The sequence below is a fragment of the Nerophis ophidion genome, linkage group LG12 (genome assembly GCF_033978795.1).
Source record: "Nerophis ophidion isolate RoL-2023_Sa linkage group LG12, RoL_Noph_v1.0, whole genome shotgun sequence".
NCBI lineage: Eukaryota > Metazoa > Chordata > Actinopteri > Syngnathiformes > Syngnathidae > Nerophis > Nerophis ophidion.
This window is the reverse complement of record NC_084622.1, coordinates 18,869,527-18,888,288: the sequence shown is the minus strand read 5'-3', so window position 1 is coordinate 18,888,288 and position 18,762 is coordinate 18,869,527. Positions and strand designations below refer to the sequence as shown.

Below are 18,762 nucleotides of genomic sequence, written 5' to 3'. Positions count from 1 at the left end.
CTGTCACACACACCTGCATTACACCTGTCATGCTGTCACACACCTGCATTACACCTGTCATGCTGTCACACACCTGCATTACACCTGTCATGCTGTCACACACACCTGCATTACACCTGTCATGCTGTCACACACCTGCATTACACCTGTCATGCTGTCACACACACCTGCATTACACCTGTCATGCTGTCACACACACCTGCATTACACCTGTCATGCTGTCACACACACCTGCATTACACCTGTCATGCTGTCACACACACCTGCATTACACCTGTCATGCTGTCACACACACCTGCATTACACCTGTCATGCTGTCACACACACCTGCATTACACCTGTCATGCTGTCACACACACCTGCATTACACCTGTCATGCTGTCACACACCTGCATGACCAATTTACCAATACAAATGATCTTCCCCGTGTTTATTATCATCTTGTAACTATTCATTTTGAACATGTTTGAAAAAGGTCAAAGCTAGTTCCTCGGAGCTTTGGCAGAATTCCTAGTTATCATCCTTTACTCCACTTCCTGTCGCGGCTCCTGGTCATGTGACCTTACTGGCCTCTGCTGACCAGTGTATAGGACTGCAATGTCCTTATCCCCCTTGGCAACATCAACCATGAAGATATGAAATATGAAAATAACAACTATGACGATATGACCCATGAAGATCTGACCTATAACAATCTGACCTATGAAGATGTGACCTATGACGATATGACCTATGAAGATGTGACCCATGAAGATGGGATCTATGACCATATGACCTATGACGATGTGACCTATGACGATATTAACTTTGACAATCTGACCTATGAAGATGTGACCTATGATGATATTAACTTTGACAATCTGACCTATGAAGATGTGACCTATGACGATATTAACTTCGACAATCCGACCTATGAAGATGTGACCTATGATGATATTAACTTTGACAAACTGACCTATGAAGATGTGACCTATGACGATATTGACTATGACAATGTGACCCATGAAGATGTGACCTATGACGATACTAACTATGACAATCTGACCTAGGACGATGTGACCTATGACTATATTAACTATGACAATCTGACCTATGAAGATGTGACCTATGACGATATTGACTATGACAATGTGACCCATGAATATGTGACCTATGACGATATGACCTATGAAGATGTGACCCATGAAGATGGGATCTATGACAATATGACCTATGACGATGTGACCTATGACGATATTAACTTTGACAATCTGACCTATGACGATATTAACCATGACAATCTGACCTATGAAGATGTGAAATATGACGATGTGACCTATGACGATATTAACTATGACAATCTGACCCATGAATATGTGACCTATGACGATATGACCTATGAAGATGTGACCCATGAAGATGGGATCTATGACAATATGACCTATGACGATGTGACCTACGACGATATTAACTTTGACAATCTGACCTATGACGATATTAACTTTGACAATCTGACCTATGAAGATGTGACCTATGACGATATTAACTTTGACAATCTGACCTATGACGATATGACCTATGACGATATTAACTTTGACAATCTGACCTATGAAGATGTGACCTATGACGATATTAACTTTGACACTCTGACCTATGAAGATGTAACCTATGACGATATTAACTTTGACAATCTGATCTATGAAGATGTGACATATGACGATATTAACTTTGACAATCTGACCTATGACGATGTAACCAATGACGATATTAACTTTGACTATCTGACCTATGAAGATGTGACCTATGACGATATTAACTATGACAATGTGACCCATGAAGATGTGACCTATGACAATATTAACTATGACAGTGTGACCTATGACAATGTGACCTATGAAGTTGTGAGCTCCTTGTAGATTCCCTCCCTGCTGTGTCACAGGCTCTGCTGGGGATGTGCGGCAGCTGGCTGTTCTGCTACCTGCTGACCGTCTGCCAGGTGCTTCCCTCTGAGGCGGACCATTATGGCTTCTTGGCCAGGACCGACATCAACACGGACGCCATCACCACCTCACCCTGGTTCCACATCCCATACCCAGGTGTGCAAACAACCACACCTGACTGTCAATGTTTCACTTTCAACCCTGAATACTTCACTTGTATATTCCTTCAAACTGAATATTTCAATCAAATATTTCTCATGACTGAATATGTACTATAAATGACCTGTACATGTGAATATATCAGTAATATATTTGTTCTAGGTGTGAATACTACTTATCAGTGTGAATATATCAGTAATATCTATATATATATATTTTTTTTTTTCTAGATGTGAATATTACCTATAAGTGTGACTATATCTGGAAAATATATATTTTCTACATGTAAATATTACTTATCAGTGTGAATATATCAGTAATACATATATATATTCTAAATGTGAATATTATAAGTGTGAATTTATTAATAATATATATATTTTGTAGATGTAAATGTTACTTATAAGTGTGCATATTTAAGTAACATATATATTCTACATTTGAATATTACTTATTCGTGTGAATATATCAGTAATATAAATATATATTTTCCACATGTAATTATTACTTATAAGTGTGAATATATCAGTAATATATATATTTTTTAGATATGTATACTACTCATAAATGTGAATATATCTGTAAAATATATATATTTTCTACATGTAAATATTACTTATAAGTGTGAATATATCAGTAATATATATATACATATATATATATATGTATATATATATATATATATATATATTCTAGATGTGAATATTACTTATAAGTGTGAATATATCAGTAATATTTATATATATATATATTTTTTTCTAGGTATGAATACTACTTTTGAATATGAATATATCTGTAAAATATACATATTTTCTACATGTAAATATTACTTATACGTGTGAATATATCAGTAATATATATATATATATTCTAGATGTGAATACTACTTGTAAATATGAATATATCAGTAATATATATACATTTTCTACATGTAAATATTATTTATAAGTGTAAATATATCCATGATATATTTATTTTCTAAATGTGAATACTACTTATAAGTGTGAATACATCAGTAATACTTACTGTATATATTGTAGATGTGAATATTACTTATAAGTGTGATTATATCAGTAATATATATATATATATTGTAGAAGTGAATATTACGTATAAGTGTGAATATATCAGTAATATATATATATATATATGTATATACTGTAGATGTGAATACAACTGCATATGTGAAAAGTGAGAGTGAAGATGATTGTCCCTGGCAGGTCAGTGGGGTTTGCCCACAGTGAGCGTGTCGTCAGTGTTGGGCATGATGGCGGGCGTCCTGGCCTCCACCATGGAATCCATCGGCGACTACTACGCCTGCGCTCGACTGTCGGGCGCCCCGCCCCCGCCTACCCACGCCATCAACCGCGGCATCGCCGTGGAGGGCCTGGGCTGCATCCTGGCCGGCCTGTGGGGGACCGGGAACGGAACCACGTCCTACAGCCAGAACATCGCTGCGCTCGGCATCACCAAGGTCGGTGGCTACAACACTTTATGACGGGACTGTCAACTCTGACCAGCAGGTGGCAGTATGCACCTAAACACAGCTCATACAAACGTACGCACAATCAACTCTGACATATTCAACTGTGCGTACGTGTTAACTCGAGCACATGATTGTGTTTACATTTCAGTCTTGATAAATCACACTTTGTGTGCTAAATGATTATATTTACATATTCTCTTGCCGGTATATCCATCCATCCACCCTTTTTCTACCGCTTCAGTCTTAAAAAATCACACTGCGTGTGCTAAATGATTTTATTTACATAAAAATAGCTCCAATCCAGACATAAAAATAGCTAAAATCCAGACATAAAAATAACTGAAATCCAGACATAAAAATAAATGAAATCCAGACATAAAAATAACTCAAATCCATTTATAAAAATAACTCAAATACAGACATAAAAATAACTCAAATACAGACATAAAAATACTTAAAATCCAGACATAAAAATAGCTAAAATCCAGACATAAAAATATCTCCAATACAGACATAAAAATATCTCCAATACAGACATAAAAATAACTCCAATCCAGACCTAAAAATAACTGAAATCCAGACATAAAAATAGCCGAAAATCCAGACATGAAAATAGCTAAAATCCAGACATAAAAATATCTCCAATCCAGACATAAAGATAACTCAAATCCATACATGAAAATAACTCAAATCCAGACATAAAAATAAATGAAATCCAGACATAAAAATAACTCAAATCCATATATAAAAATAACTCAAATACAGACATAAAAATTGTTAAAATCCAGACATAAAAATACTTCAAATCCAGACATAAGAATATCTCCAATACAGACATAAAAATATCTCCAATACAGACATAAAAATAACTCCAATCCAGACCTAAAAATAACTCAAATCCAGACATAAAAATAGCTAAAATCCAGACATGAAAATAGCTAAAATCCAGACATAAAAATATCTCCAATCCAGACATAAAAATAACTCAAATCCATACATGAAAATAACTCAAATCCAGACATAAAAATAGCTAAAATCCAGACATAAAAATAGCTAAAATCCAGACATAAAAATATCTTCAATCCAGACATAAAAATAACTCAAATCCAGACATAAAAATAACTCAAATCCAGACATGAAAAAAACTCAAATCCAGGCATAAAAATACCTAAAGTTCAACATAAGATAGCTAAAATCCAGACATAAAAATATCTTCAACCCAGACATAAAAATAACTCAAATCCAGACATCAAAATAGCTAAAATCCAGACATAAAAATAGCTAAAATCCAGACATAAATATAGCTAAAATCCAGACATAAAAATATCTTCAATCCAGACATAAAAATAACTCTAATTCAGGCATAAAAATAACTTAAATTCAGACATAAGAATAGCTAAAATCCAGACATAAAAATATATTCAATCCAGACATAAAAATAACTCAAATCCAGACATAAAAATAACTCAAATCCAGACATAAAAATACCTAAAGTTCAAACATAAAATACCTAAACTCCAGCCATAAAAATACCTAAAATTAAGACATAGAAATAACTCCAATCCAGACCTAAAAATAACTCAAATCCAGACATAAAAATAACTCAAATCCAGACATGAAAAAAACTCAAATCCAGACATAAAAATACCTAAAGTTCAAACATAAAATAGCTAAAATCCAGACATAAAAATATCTTCAATCCAGACATAAAAATAACTCAAATCCAGACATCAAAATAGCTCAAATCCAGACATAAAAATAACTAAAATCCAGACATAAAAATAGCTATAATCCAGACATAAAAATATCTTCAATCCAAACATAAAAATAACTCAAATCCAGGCATAAAAATAACTCAAATCCAGACACAAGAATAGCTAAAATCCAGACATAAAAATAGCTAAAATCCAGACATAAAAATATCTTCAATCCAGACATAAAAATAACTCAAATCCAGACATAAAAATAACTCAAATCCAGACATAAAAATACCTAAAGTTCAAACATAAAATACCTAAAATCCAGACATAAAAATACCTAAAATTAAGACATAGAAATAACTCCAATCCAGACCTAAAAGTAATTCAAATCCAGACCTAAAAATAGTTAAAATCCAGACATAAAATAGCTCAAATCCAGACATAAAAATATCTTCAATCCCGACATAAAAATACCTCAAATCCATGCATAAAAATAACTCAAATCCAGACAAAAAAAAACTCAAATCCAGACAGAAAAATAACTCAAATCCAAACATAAAAAATGGCTAAAATCCAGACATAAAATTAGCTAAAATCAAGACATAAAAATAACTCCAATCCATACCTAAAAATAACTCAAATCCAGCCCTAAAAATAGCTAAAATCCAGACCTAAAAATAGCTAAAATCCAGACATAAAAATATTTTCTATCCAGACATAGAAATAACTCAAATCCAGGCATAAAAATAGTTAAAATCCAGACATAAAAAGAGCTAAAATCCAGGCATAAAAAAAGCTAAAATCCAGACATGAAATAACTCCAATCCAGACATAAACATAGCTCAAGTCCGGACATAAAAATGGCTCAAATCCAGACATAAGAATAACTCAAATCCAAACATGAAAATAACTCCAATCCAGTCATAAAAATAGCTCAAACCTAGACATAAAAATAACTCAAATCCAGACATAAAATAACCTCAAATCCAGACATAAAAATAGCTCCAATCCAGTTATAAAAATGGCTCCAATCCAGTCATAAAACAAGCTCAAATCCAGACATAAAAATAATAAAAAAACAGACATAAAAATAACTCAAATCCAGACATAAAAATAGCTGAAATCCAGATATAAAAATAGCTCCAATCAAGACATAAAAATAGCTCAAATTCAGACATAAAAATAACTCCAGTCCAGACATAAAACTAACACAAATCCAAGGTGTTTTTAGGGTGCACCTGGTGGTCTTGAACTGTGGAGCTCTTCCTGTGTGAGAAGAGGGCAGTGGATGGTTTCTGGAGCCCAGTCCTCGGAGACACTGCGCAGTTTTAGAACAAAACACCTAATGTGAGGAGAGGGCAGTGGATGGTTTGTGGAGCCCAGTCCTGAGAGCCACTGTGCAGCTTTAGAACAAAACACCTATACACCTACGTTGAAATGTTTTCTAAGGACAACGGCAGCCTCCAGGGGACATCTTTCTTACTTTGGTGCCTTAGGATGCAGAGTCTCTGTTGAACCTGCTTCTGCAACTTTGCGCTGTTGATGCATTAGGTAAGTTCCTCCTCAAAGTGGACTCCCAAGTAGCGAGAGTCTGCTCTACAAAGTCCTCTGATGTAGTCTAATGTACTGAGTCTCAGGGCAGCGGTTGTATGTTGGCCCATTCTGACCCTCTGGCTGCCCAGTCCTGGAGTCCCTTAGTTAGTCCACCACTTTGCTGGGAGGATGTTGTCAAATGCCGAGCTGTAGCCCACAAAAAACATCTGGTCGTATGTCCCCCGCTGCTCCGGGTGGGATAATGCGACATGGAGCGCTCTGTGGATCTCTTCCCCTTTTAGGAAAACTGATGAGAGTCCAAACCAGGAGGCAGAAACAAATCTAATGCGACTATGAACCAGTTTCTCAAAGCACTTCATTACCACTGGAGTGAATGCTACTGGCCACTAGTCACTTAAGTCCGAATTGCGGGGTTTGTTTGGTTGACGCACTAGAGTGGAGGATTTTGGACAGGTAGGGACTTTGGTCTAGACCGGAGCTTGATTGAAGATCCTGGTGAAGATTCCAGCCAGCTGATCCGCACAGTCCTCCAAGACTTGTCTAGGGATGCCTTCCTTGGGTTCACAGCCCTTGGTGTTCACATTCTTCAACAGTTTCTGTGGGCTGTGAGGTCTGGTCTGGTCAAAACATCTAAAGAAGAGTTTAGGCTCTTCTGCCAGCTGGACTTCCTGCCACACCTGACTGCTGCTATTCTTGTCCTTTATCCTGATCCGATTGTCCAACCTGGTCTTTTTGATGCCATTCTTCAGGTTGGCCCGGACTGACCTCTACTACCTGACCCGAAGGCGCATATTCTTTATTTGAGCATCCGCTGGGCCTCCCAGGTCATCCAGGGTTTTTGGTTTGGGTAAACCCTGATATGTCAATGCAGTTTTTAATGTAACACAGCACACTGTGAAGACATTCATTGAAGTACGTCATAGTTTGTGCTGTGCCAGAAGATTCTGGCAGGCCCCATCAGGCCAAGTAGTAACAGTTTTTTGTAGAAGTGGTAGCAGCCTCCCTGAGGGGGTGTACTGTATGCACGTGGTCAGACCGCTCCAGTCTCACCTCATATCCTTGCGTTACATTGGCGCACACCTGGTTTAGAGATTTGATCCCTAGTAGCACAATTAATGTTCTGATGGCGTTTAGGGAGCACCGCCTGTTAATGTGGTAAAAACTACAAACCCCGTTTCCATATGACTTGGGAAATTGTGTTAAATGTAAATATAAACAGAATACAATGATTTGAAAATCCTTTTCAACCCATATTCAGTTGAATATGCTACAAAGACAACAAATTTGATGTTCAAACTGATGAACATTTTTTTTTTTTTGCAAATAATCATTAACTTTAGAATTTGATGCCAGCAACACGTGACAAAGAAGTATGGAAAGGTGGCAATAAATACTGATAAAGTTGAGGAATGCTCATCAAACACTTATTTGGAACATCCCACATGTGTGCAGGCTAATTGGGAACAGGTGGGTGCCATGATTGGGTATAAAAACAGCTTCCCAAAAAATGCTCAGTCTTTCACAAGAAAGGATGGGGCGAGGTACACCCCTTTGTCCACAACTGTGTGAGCAAATAGTCAAACAGTTTAAGAACAACCTTTCTCAAAGTGCAATTGCAAGAAATTTAGGGATTTCAACACCTACGCTCCATAATATCATCAAAAGGTTCAGAGAATATGGAGAAATCACTCCATGTAAGCAGCATGGCCGGAAACCAACATTGAATGACCGTGACCTTCCATCCCTCCGACGGCAATGTATCAAAAACCGACATCAATCTCTAAAGGATATCACCTCATGGGCTCAGGAACACTTCAGAAAACCACTGTCACTAAATACAGTTGGTCGATAAAACTGTATGTGCAAGTTAAAGGTCTACTTTGCAAAGCGAAATCCATTCATCAACAACATCCAGAAACGGCGCCGGCTTCTCTGGGCCTGAGATCATCTAAGATGAACTGATGCAAAGTGTAAAAGTGTTCTGTGGTCTGACGGGTCCACATTTCAAATTGTTTTTGGAAATATTCCTCATCGTGTCATTCGGACCAATTGGAAAGCTAACCATCCAGACTTTTATCGACGCAAAGTTAAAAAAACAGCATCTGTGATGGTATGGGGGTGCATTAGTGCCCAAGGCATGGGTAACTTACACATCTGTGAAGGCACCATTAATGCTGAAAGGTACATACAGGTTTTGGAACAACATATGCTGCCATCTAAGCGCCATCTTTTTCATGGGCACCCCTGCTTATTTCAGCAAGACAATGCCAAACCACATTCAGCACGTGTTACAACAGCGTGGCTTTGTAAAAAAAGAGTGCAGGTATTTTCCTGGCCCGCCTGCAGTCCAGACCTGTCTCCCATGGAAAATGTGTGGCGCATTATGAAGCGTAAAATACGACAGCGGAGACCCCGGACTGTTGAACGACTGAAGCTCTACATAAAACAAGAATGGGAAAGAATTCCACTTTCAAAGCTTCAACAATTAGTTTCCTCAGTTCCCAAACGTTTATTGAGTGTTGTTAAAAGAAAAGGTGACGTAATATAGTGGTGAACATGCCCTTTCCCAACTACTTTGGCACGTGTTGCAGCCATGATACTCTAAGTTAATTATTATTAGCCCAAAAAAAAAAAAAAAAAAAAGTTTATTAGTTTGAACATCAAATATGTTGTCTTTGTAGTGCATTCAACTGAATATGGGTTGAAAAGGATTTGCAAATCATTGTATTCTGTTTATATTTACATCTAACACAATTTCCCAACTCATATGGAAACAGGGTTTGTATATATTATCAATAAAGAGTTGACTCAGCACAATACATGTATATGTTCTCAATAAAAAGCTGATTCAGCATGTTGCAGGCATATATTACTAATTAAAAGCTGATTCAGCACATTCCAAAATAAGACTGATTCAGCATGTTTTCGGATATATATTATCAATAAAAGAGCTGACTCAGCACATCGCAGTAATACCGTATACAGTATAATCACTCAAAAGCAGATTGTATTACAGGACGGCGTGGCGCGGTTGGGAGAGTGGCCGTGCCAGCGACCTGAGGGTTCCTGGCTCGATCCCCACCTTCTACCACCATCGTCACATCCGTTGTGTCCTTGAGCAAGACACGTCACCCTTGCTCCTGATGGGTGCTAGTGAGGGCCTCGCATGGCAGCTCCCTCCATCAGTGTGTGAATGTGTATGTGAATGGGTGAATAGTGTCAAAGCGCTTGGAGTACCTTGAAGGTAGCAAAGCGCAATACGAGTAGAAGCCATTTAGCGTTCATTACGTGCAGCAGCGTGTGTTATGACGTGTCGGTCATGGCTTCCTCCTCTGGCAGATGATGTTCTTCTTGGAAGGAAAACTGCAATACTTATTGCCAACTCAGGTGGAGTGTTGAAAGCAGGGAGGCACACCTCAGGGTCACGTCCTCAGCTCTGCTCTGCACTTCTTCATGTGAGCCAAGGCGGGTTTCTCCCCCCCCCCCCCCCGGAATATCAAGTGAAGCATTTCAAAAGTCGTCACTTTTTGGACTGAAGTCTTCAATCAACTTAAGACCGATCAAACACCAATCAAACCTTGGCAGCTACGCACACAGGTGTTCTTTCAAGCAAGTAACCACACCTGTCACTCTAACCAGCTGGACACGCCCCTAGAGCGGCTGTTCCAATCAAGAGGCCCGATCAGGTGCCCTCTGATTGGTGGAGAGCTCCTCCTTACAAACAACTTTATGTTTGAGGTTTTATCACCTGGCATACACCAGGATGGCTACCGTTCACCTTTGAACTCAAACGTACATCTAAACATACAAACATACATCACACGTACTTCAAAACACATCAAACATACATCACACATACTTCAAAACACATCAAACCTACATCAAAACACATCAAACTTACATCAAACATACATCACCCGTACATCCAAATGTATCAAATTACATCAAAACACATCAAACATACATCCTACATACATCAAAACTCATCAAACATACAAACATACACGACACATACATGTAAACATCAAACATACATCACACGTACATCAAACACACATCACATGTACATCAAAATACATCAAACATACATCAGAGCACATCAAACATACACACATATATCAAACGTACATCAAAACACATCAAACATACATCACACGTACATCAAAACACATCAAACATACATCACACGTACATCAAAACACATCAAATATACATCAAACGTACATCAGAACACATCAAACATACAAACACACATCATACGTACATCAAAATACATCAAACGTACATCAAAACACAACATACATCAAACATACATCACACATACATGTAAACACATCAAACATACAAACACACATCACATGTACATCAAAATACAAACATACATCAAAGCATATCAAACATACACACATATATCAAACGTACATCAAAACATATCAAACATACATCAAACATACGTCACACGTACATCAAACGTACATCAAAACACATCAAACATACAAACACACATCATACGTACATCAAAATACATCAAACGTACATCAGAACACAACATACATCAAACATACATCACACGTACATGTAAACACATCAAACATACAAACACACATACGTCAAAATACATCAAACATACATCAAACATACAAACATACATCACACTTACATCAAAACACATCAAACATACAAACACACATACATCAGAATACATCAAACATACATCGAAACACATCAAACATAAAAACATACAGCACTTGTACTTCAAAACACATCAAACCTACATCAAACATACATCAAAACACATCACATATACATCGAACATACATCACACGTACATCAAAGTGCATCAAACATACATCAAACATACATCACACATCAAAACACATCAAACATACATAAAATAATATCAAACACATAAAACCATATTTTAAACATCAAACATTGATTGATTGATACTTTTATTAGTAGATTGCACAGTACACTACATATTCCGTACAATTGACCACTAAATGGTAACACCCGAATAAGTTTTTCAACTTGTTTAAGTCGGGGTCCACGTTAATCAATTCATGGTAATACATACATTAAAAAAACATCACACATACATTTAAATAAACATCAAATATACATCAAACATACACCAAAAATGCATTAAATGAGAAACAAACATCAAACATACATAAAAAAAACCAAACATACATCAAACATACTGTGGTGGGCGTGGCCTGCGTACCTGCGGCGAAGAGGGGTGTGGCAGGACCGGTTTCGAGACTGGCGACAGGTGAGTGGATGACACAGCTGGAAGTGTTTGTGTAATCACCTGTCGCTCTGTTAAAGGCAGCAGGTGGGAAGCAGAAGTGGTTGGAGTTGGAGCACATGTGAGACACACACCACAAAGACAATTGCTGGAAAGCACAAACGAAAGACAATTGCTGAAAAGCAGAAAAAGATCTATTGAATAATAAACCTTGTCTAACTTGGAAAGCCTGTCGTGTCAGTCCTTGGTGGTCCCCCCACATTGGGCGCCAAATTGTGGAAGTCTGCTGCTTCCGGATTCTCGGGACCACCAAGGACTGACATGACAGGCTTTCCAAGTTCGACAAAGTTTATTTTTCAATAGATCTTTTTCTGCTTTTCAGCAACTGTCTTTCCTTTTTGCTTTCCAGGAATTGTCTTTGTGGTGTGTGTCTCACATGTGCTCCAACTCCAACCACTTCTGCTTCCCGCCTGCTGCCTTTAAAAGAGCGACAGGTGATTAGACAAACACTTCCAACTGTGTCATCCACTCACCTGTCGCCAATCTCAAAGCCGGTCCTGCCACACCCCGCTTCGCCGCAGGTGTGCAGGCCACGCCCACCACACATACATTAAATACACATCAAACATACATAAAAAAAAAAAAACATACATCAAACATACATTAAATAAAAATCAAAAATACATCAAACACACATTAAATAAACATCAAACATACACTGAATAAAAATAAAAAATACATCAAACATACATTAAGAAAAATCAAACATACATTAAATAAAAATAAAAAATACATCAAACATACATTAAGAAAAATCAAACACATTAAATAAAAAAAATACATCAAACACACATTAAATAGAATTAAAAAATACATTAAACATACATTGAATACAAATCAAACACATTAAATAAACAAACATACATCAAACATAAATTAAATAAACATCAAACATAAATTAAATGAAAATCAAACATACATCAAAAAAATAAACATCAAACATATATTAAATTAACGAACATACATCAAACATACATTAAATAAACATCAAACATACATTAACCATACATTAAATAATGATCAAACATACATCATACAAACAAAAATTCATCAAATATCCATTAAATAAACATCAAAAATACATCATATATATATTAAACATCAAACATGTATCAACCATACATTAAATAAATATCAAACATACATCAACCATACATCAAATATACATCAAATATAAATCAAAAATACATTAATAAACAAACATACATTACATAAACATCAAACATACATCAAACAAACATCAAACATACATTAAATAAACAAACATACATCAAACATAAATTATATAAACAAATAAACATAAAAAATGCACTAAATAAATAAACATATAATAAATAAACCAACATTCATTAAATAAAAAATAAACATGCATTAATAATAATGCATCAGACATACATAACAATCACACATCAATCATATATATCAATACTTCAATTAAGCATCAGACGTACTTCAATCAATAATAGACTAATAATACATTAATAATACATCAGATATAAAAAAATATAACATTAATATTGCACGTGAAATACATCAACCATACATCAATAATACATCAACCATACAAAAATCATACATCAAACAAACAAATAAATACTGCATACTTCAATGTAGGGCTGGGCCATATGGCCAGGGTTAGGGTTAGGATAACATATCAAAATAACACTAGACTCTTTGTACAGAACACCACCACAATAGTTTGAAACAAATAAAGTGCACTTTTGTGCATGATGTCACACAAGATGTTTCAGTAAGTGTCAAATAAAAATGAGCTGCATAATAGGAAATCCAATCGCTATGTGGTAGGTTCGGTTTTAGACTATTTGTTTCATACGGTGTTGATGTGGAAATGGTGACTTGGGCATTTTGTGGGTGTGGCACCGGACAGAGATGTTGACATGCGGAGTTTCAAGCACTCTTCATTCTCTAGTGGGTGACTTTTCAAATGATGCTACGAATTAGCAGCGCCGCCACTTTTTGTAGCAAGGCTTTTGCCGCATACTTGACATATTACGGTTGTCTGTTCTACATCTTCCCACTTGAAGCCAAACCCATGCCAGACGATGGACCCCCTGCTGTTTTTTTTCTTGGGAATTCTTTCTTCCTTCATTCTCTCGTATGACAGCCCGTACCGCAGGCGTATGACGTTGCACGTGTGACGTGTGTAATATCACCATGTAGTCATTTTCTATATCGAGACAAACCCGCCATATGTCGAGTATATCGATATATCGCCCAGCCCTACTTCAATCAACAATACACTAATAATACATCAAATATATAAAAATCTTACATTAACATTGCATGAGGAATACATCCGTCCATCCCATCCATCCATTTTCTACAGCTTATTCCCTTTCGGGGGCGCGGGGGGCGCTGGCGCCTATCTCAGCTACAATCGGGCGGAAGGCGGGGTACACCCTGGACAAGTCGGGAATACATCCAACATACATCAATAATACAAACCCCGTTTCCATGAGTTGGGAAAGGGCATGTTCACCACTGTGTTACATCACCTTTTCTTTTAACAACACTCAATAAACGTTTGGGAACTGAGGAAACTAATTGTTGAAGCTTTGAAAGTGGAATTCTTTCCCATTCTTGTTTTATGTAGAGCTTCAGTCGTTCAACAGTCCGGGGTCTCCGCTGTCGTATTTTACGCTTCATAATGTGCCACACATTTTCCATGAGAGACAGGTCTGGACTGCAGGCGGGCCAGGAAAGTAGCCACACTCTTTTTTTACGAAGCCACGCTGTTGTAACACGTGCTGAATGTGGCTTGGCATTGTCTTGCTGAAATAAGCAGGGGCGTCCATGAAAAAGACAGTGCTTAGATGACAACATATGTTGTTCCAAAACCTGTATGTACCTTTCAGCATTAATGGTGCCTTCACAGATGTGTAAGTTACCCATGCCTTGGGCACTAATGCACCCCCATACCATCACAGATGCTGGCTTTTCAACTTTGCGTCGATAACAGTCTGGATGGTTTGCTTCCCCTTTGGTCCGGATGACACCATGTCGAATATTTCCAAAAACTATTTGAAATGTGGACTCGTTGGACCACAGAACACTTTTCCACTTTGCATCAGTTTATCTTAGATGATCTCAGGCCCAGAGAAGCCGGAGGCGTTTCTGGATGTTGTTGATAAATGGATTTTGCTTTGCATAGTAGAGCTTTAACTTGCACATACAGATGTAGCGACCAACTGTATTTAGTGACAGTGGTTTTCTGAAGTGTTCCTGAGCCCATGTGGTGATACCCTTTAGGGATTGATGTCGGTTTTTGATACAGTGCTGTCTGAGGGATGGAAGGTCACGGTCATTCAATGTTGCTTTTCAGCCATGCCGCTTACGTGGAGTGATTTCTCCAGATTCTCTGAACCTTTTGACGATATTATGGAGCGTAGATGTTGAAATCCCTAAATTTCTTGCAATTGCACTTTGAGAAACGTTGTTCTTAAACTGTTTGACTATTTGCTCACGCAGTTGTGGACAAAGGGGTGTAACTCGCCCCATCCTTTCTTGTGAGAAGCTGTTTTTATACACAATCATGGCACCCACCTGTTCCCAATTAGCCTGCAGACCTGTGGGATGTTCCAAATAAGTGTTTGAAGAGCCTTCCTCAACTTTATCAGTATTTATTGCCACCTTTCCCAACTTCTTTGTCACATGTTGCTGGCATCAAATTCTAAAGTTAATGATTATTTGCAAAAGAAAAAAATGTTTATCAGTTTGAACATCAAATATGTTGTCTTTGTAGCATATTCAACTGAATATGGGTTGAAAAGGATTTGCAAATCATTGTATTCTGTTCATATTTACATCTAACACAATTTCCCAACTCATATGGAAACGGGGTTTGTACATTAACCATGCATCAATCATACATCAACCATACTGGGAGCTGATAAGACTTTGTTTCCACCTCAGGTTGGCAGCAGGCTGGTCCTTCAGACGGCTGGAATTCTTATGATCGTCCTGGGAATCTTTGGGAAGTTTGGAGCCGTTTTTATCACCATCCCAGATCCCGTTATTGGCGGCATGTTTCTTATTATGTTTGGAATGATCGCGGCTGTGGGAATATCCAACCTACAGGTATCCACACAAACACACACACACACACACACACACACACACACACACACACACACACACACACACACACACACACACACACACACACACACACACTTTATTGCTGCCTCTCGGCCATAAGTAAAAAATAGATTTTTATCAGTTAAACAGGCGTTCCATAAAAAAGAGTGAGTAAGGACGCGTGTAAAAGAAGACATCTTTGCTTTTGAAGTCACTTTACAGGTTGTTAGGAACGCTCTTTGGAGCGATGGTCGACACCCCAACACGCGGGAGATATCAGGCAGTGTGCAGCCAGAGGACTACTTCATATGTGAAAACAGAGTGCAGCACGGGAGTGCACCAAAAGGCAGCGGGAAAGCTGTGCATGAAAAGGTTTGCTTTAGGGAAAGCTAAAGGCAAAAATCTAGAAAGAACAATCTAAATATCACGTACCAACTTTTTAATTCCAATCATAGTCTCCTACCAAGTCCACAAATAGAGTGCAGCACGGGAGTGCACCAAAAGGCAGCGGGGGGAAAAAACGTTTGTATTAAGGGAATGCTTAAGGCAAAAATGTAGAAACAACAATCTAACTATTACATACCAAATTCTTAATCCCAACATAGTCTCCTACCATGTCCACAAAAAGAGTGCAGCACGGGAATGCACCAAAAGGCAGTGCGAATGCTATGCGTGAAAAAGTTTGTTTAGGGAAAGCAAAAGACAAATATATAGAAATAACCATCTAAATATCACGTACCAAGTTCTTAATTCCCATCATAGTCTACTACCAAGTCCACAAATAGAGTGCAGCACAGGAGTGCACCAAAAGGCAGCGGGAAAAAAAAGTTTGTATTTGGAGAAAGCTTTCGGCAAAAATGTAGAAACAAAAATATAAATATTACGTACCAAGTTCTTAATCCCCAACATAGTCTCCTACCAAGTCCACAAATAGAGTGCAGCACCGGAGTGCACAAAAAGGCAGTGGGAAAGCTGTGCATGAAAAAGTTGGCTTTAGAAAAAGTTAAAGGCAAAAATATAGAAACAACAATCTAAATATCACGTACCAAGTTCTTAATCCCTAACATAGTCTCCTACCAAGTCCAACAATGATCCCACTACCATGTCATCTGTGAGACTGGTAGGTGAGAAACGTCATCACTAATCGCCCGTAGGTGAAGCTCCTCAACAGGAAGTGGGAAGAAAATAATAATAAATGTTACCGTACAGGTACTACTAGTGTACTTATCCTTCTAAAGGTATGCACCAATGTACAAAAACATGTACTCCTAGTGCACTTATTCTTCTAAAGGTATGCATCAATATACAAAAACATGTACTACTAGTGTATTTATATTTCTAAAAGGTATGCAACAATGTACAAAAACATGTACTACTAGTGTATTTATCCTTCTAAAGGTATGCACCAATATACAAAAACATGTACTACTAGTGTATTTATCTTTCTAAAAGGTATGCACCAATTTACAAAAACATGTACTACTAGTTTATTTATATTTCTAAAAGGTATGCACCAATATACAAAAATATGTACTACTAGTGTATTATCCTTCTAAAGGTATGCACCAATATACACAAACATGTACTACTAGTGTATTTATATTTCTAAAATGTATGCACCAATATACAAAAACATATACTACTAGTGTACTTATCCTTCTAAAAGGTATGCAACAATATACAAAAACATGTACTACTAGTGTATTTATATTTCTAAAAGGTATGCACCAATATACAAAAACATGTACTACTAGTGTATTTATATTTCTAAAATGTATGCACCAATATACAAAAACATACACTACTAGTGTACTTATCCTTCTAAAAGGTATGCAACAATATACAAAAACATGTACTACTAGTGTATTTATATTTCTAAAATGTATGCACCAATATACAAAAACATACACTACTAGTGTACTTATCCTTCTAAAAGGTATGCAACAATATACAAAAACATGTACTAATAGTGTACTTATCCTTCTAAAGGTGTACACCAATGTACGAAAACACGTACTACTAGTGTAGTTATTATTCTAAAGGTATGCATTCACGAATTTGTGAAACTAAAACAATACAAAAAGAATGCCATTAGCTAATGCTAACGACGCTAGCTTGATTACATTATGATAGCACGTACAAATATGCATGAAAACACTTTTACCGACATCACACATGGGACAGTTTAGCAAGTAAGAATTGTTTTAGTTATATTGTAAAATTCAGAAACGTTGCTCGGAGTGACGAATGAAGAATCCATACGAGTAAAAACGCTATGGATGGCCGGAAGATGGAATGGTAGATTTACATCCATTTGAAAGAGAATGGCAATGATGCATCGCTCCAGCTGCAGTGATCGAAGTCGCCCAAAAGATGGCGCTATAGCACACACACCTGTTCCGCGTGTTGGCTTTGTTTTTGTTTTTTTAATAATTTGCATTACGAATGCGGGCGAAGAAAAATCCCTAAATCAGCTGCGGGCAAAAAAATCCCTAAATTAGGAAAACTACCCTAAATTAAATGCACTGTTTAATA

The 18,762-nt window shown here is 37.2% G+C and overlaps 1 protein-coding gene across 1 annotated transcript in view; it reads left to right on the top strand.

The window, feature by feature from the left end:
* The window catches only part of si:dkey-106n21.1 (solute carrier family 23 member 1), a 115,855-nt gene that overhangs the window by 80,858 nt on the left and 16,235 nt on the right, over positions 1–18,762 (top strand). The window contains exons 7-9 of the mRNA XM_061916994.1: positions 1,919–2,075; positions 3,299–3,552; positions 16,063–16,227. Of these exons, the coding sequence (XP_061772978.1) occupies positions 1,919–2,075; positions 3,299–3,552; positions 16,063–16,227 (576 nt within the window). The remainder of the gene's footprint in view (positions 1–1,918; positions 2,076–3,298; positions 3,553–16,062; positions 16,228–18,762) is intronic.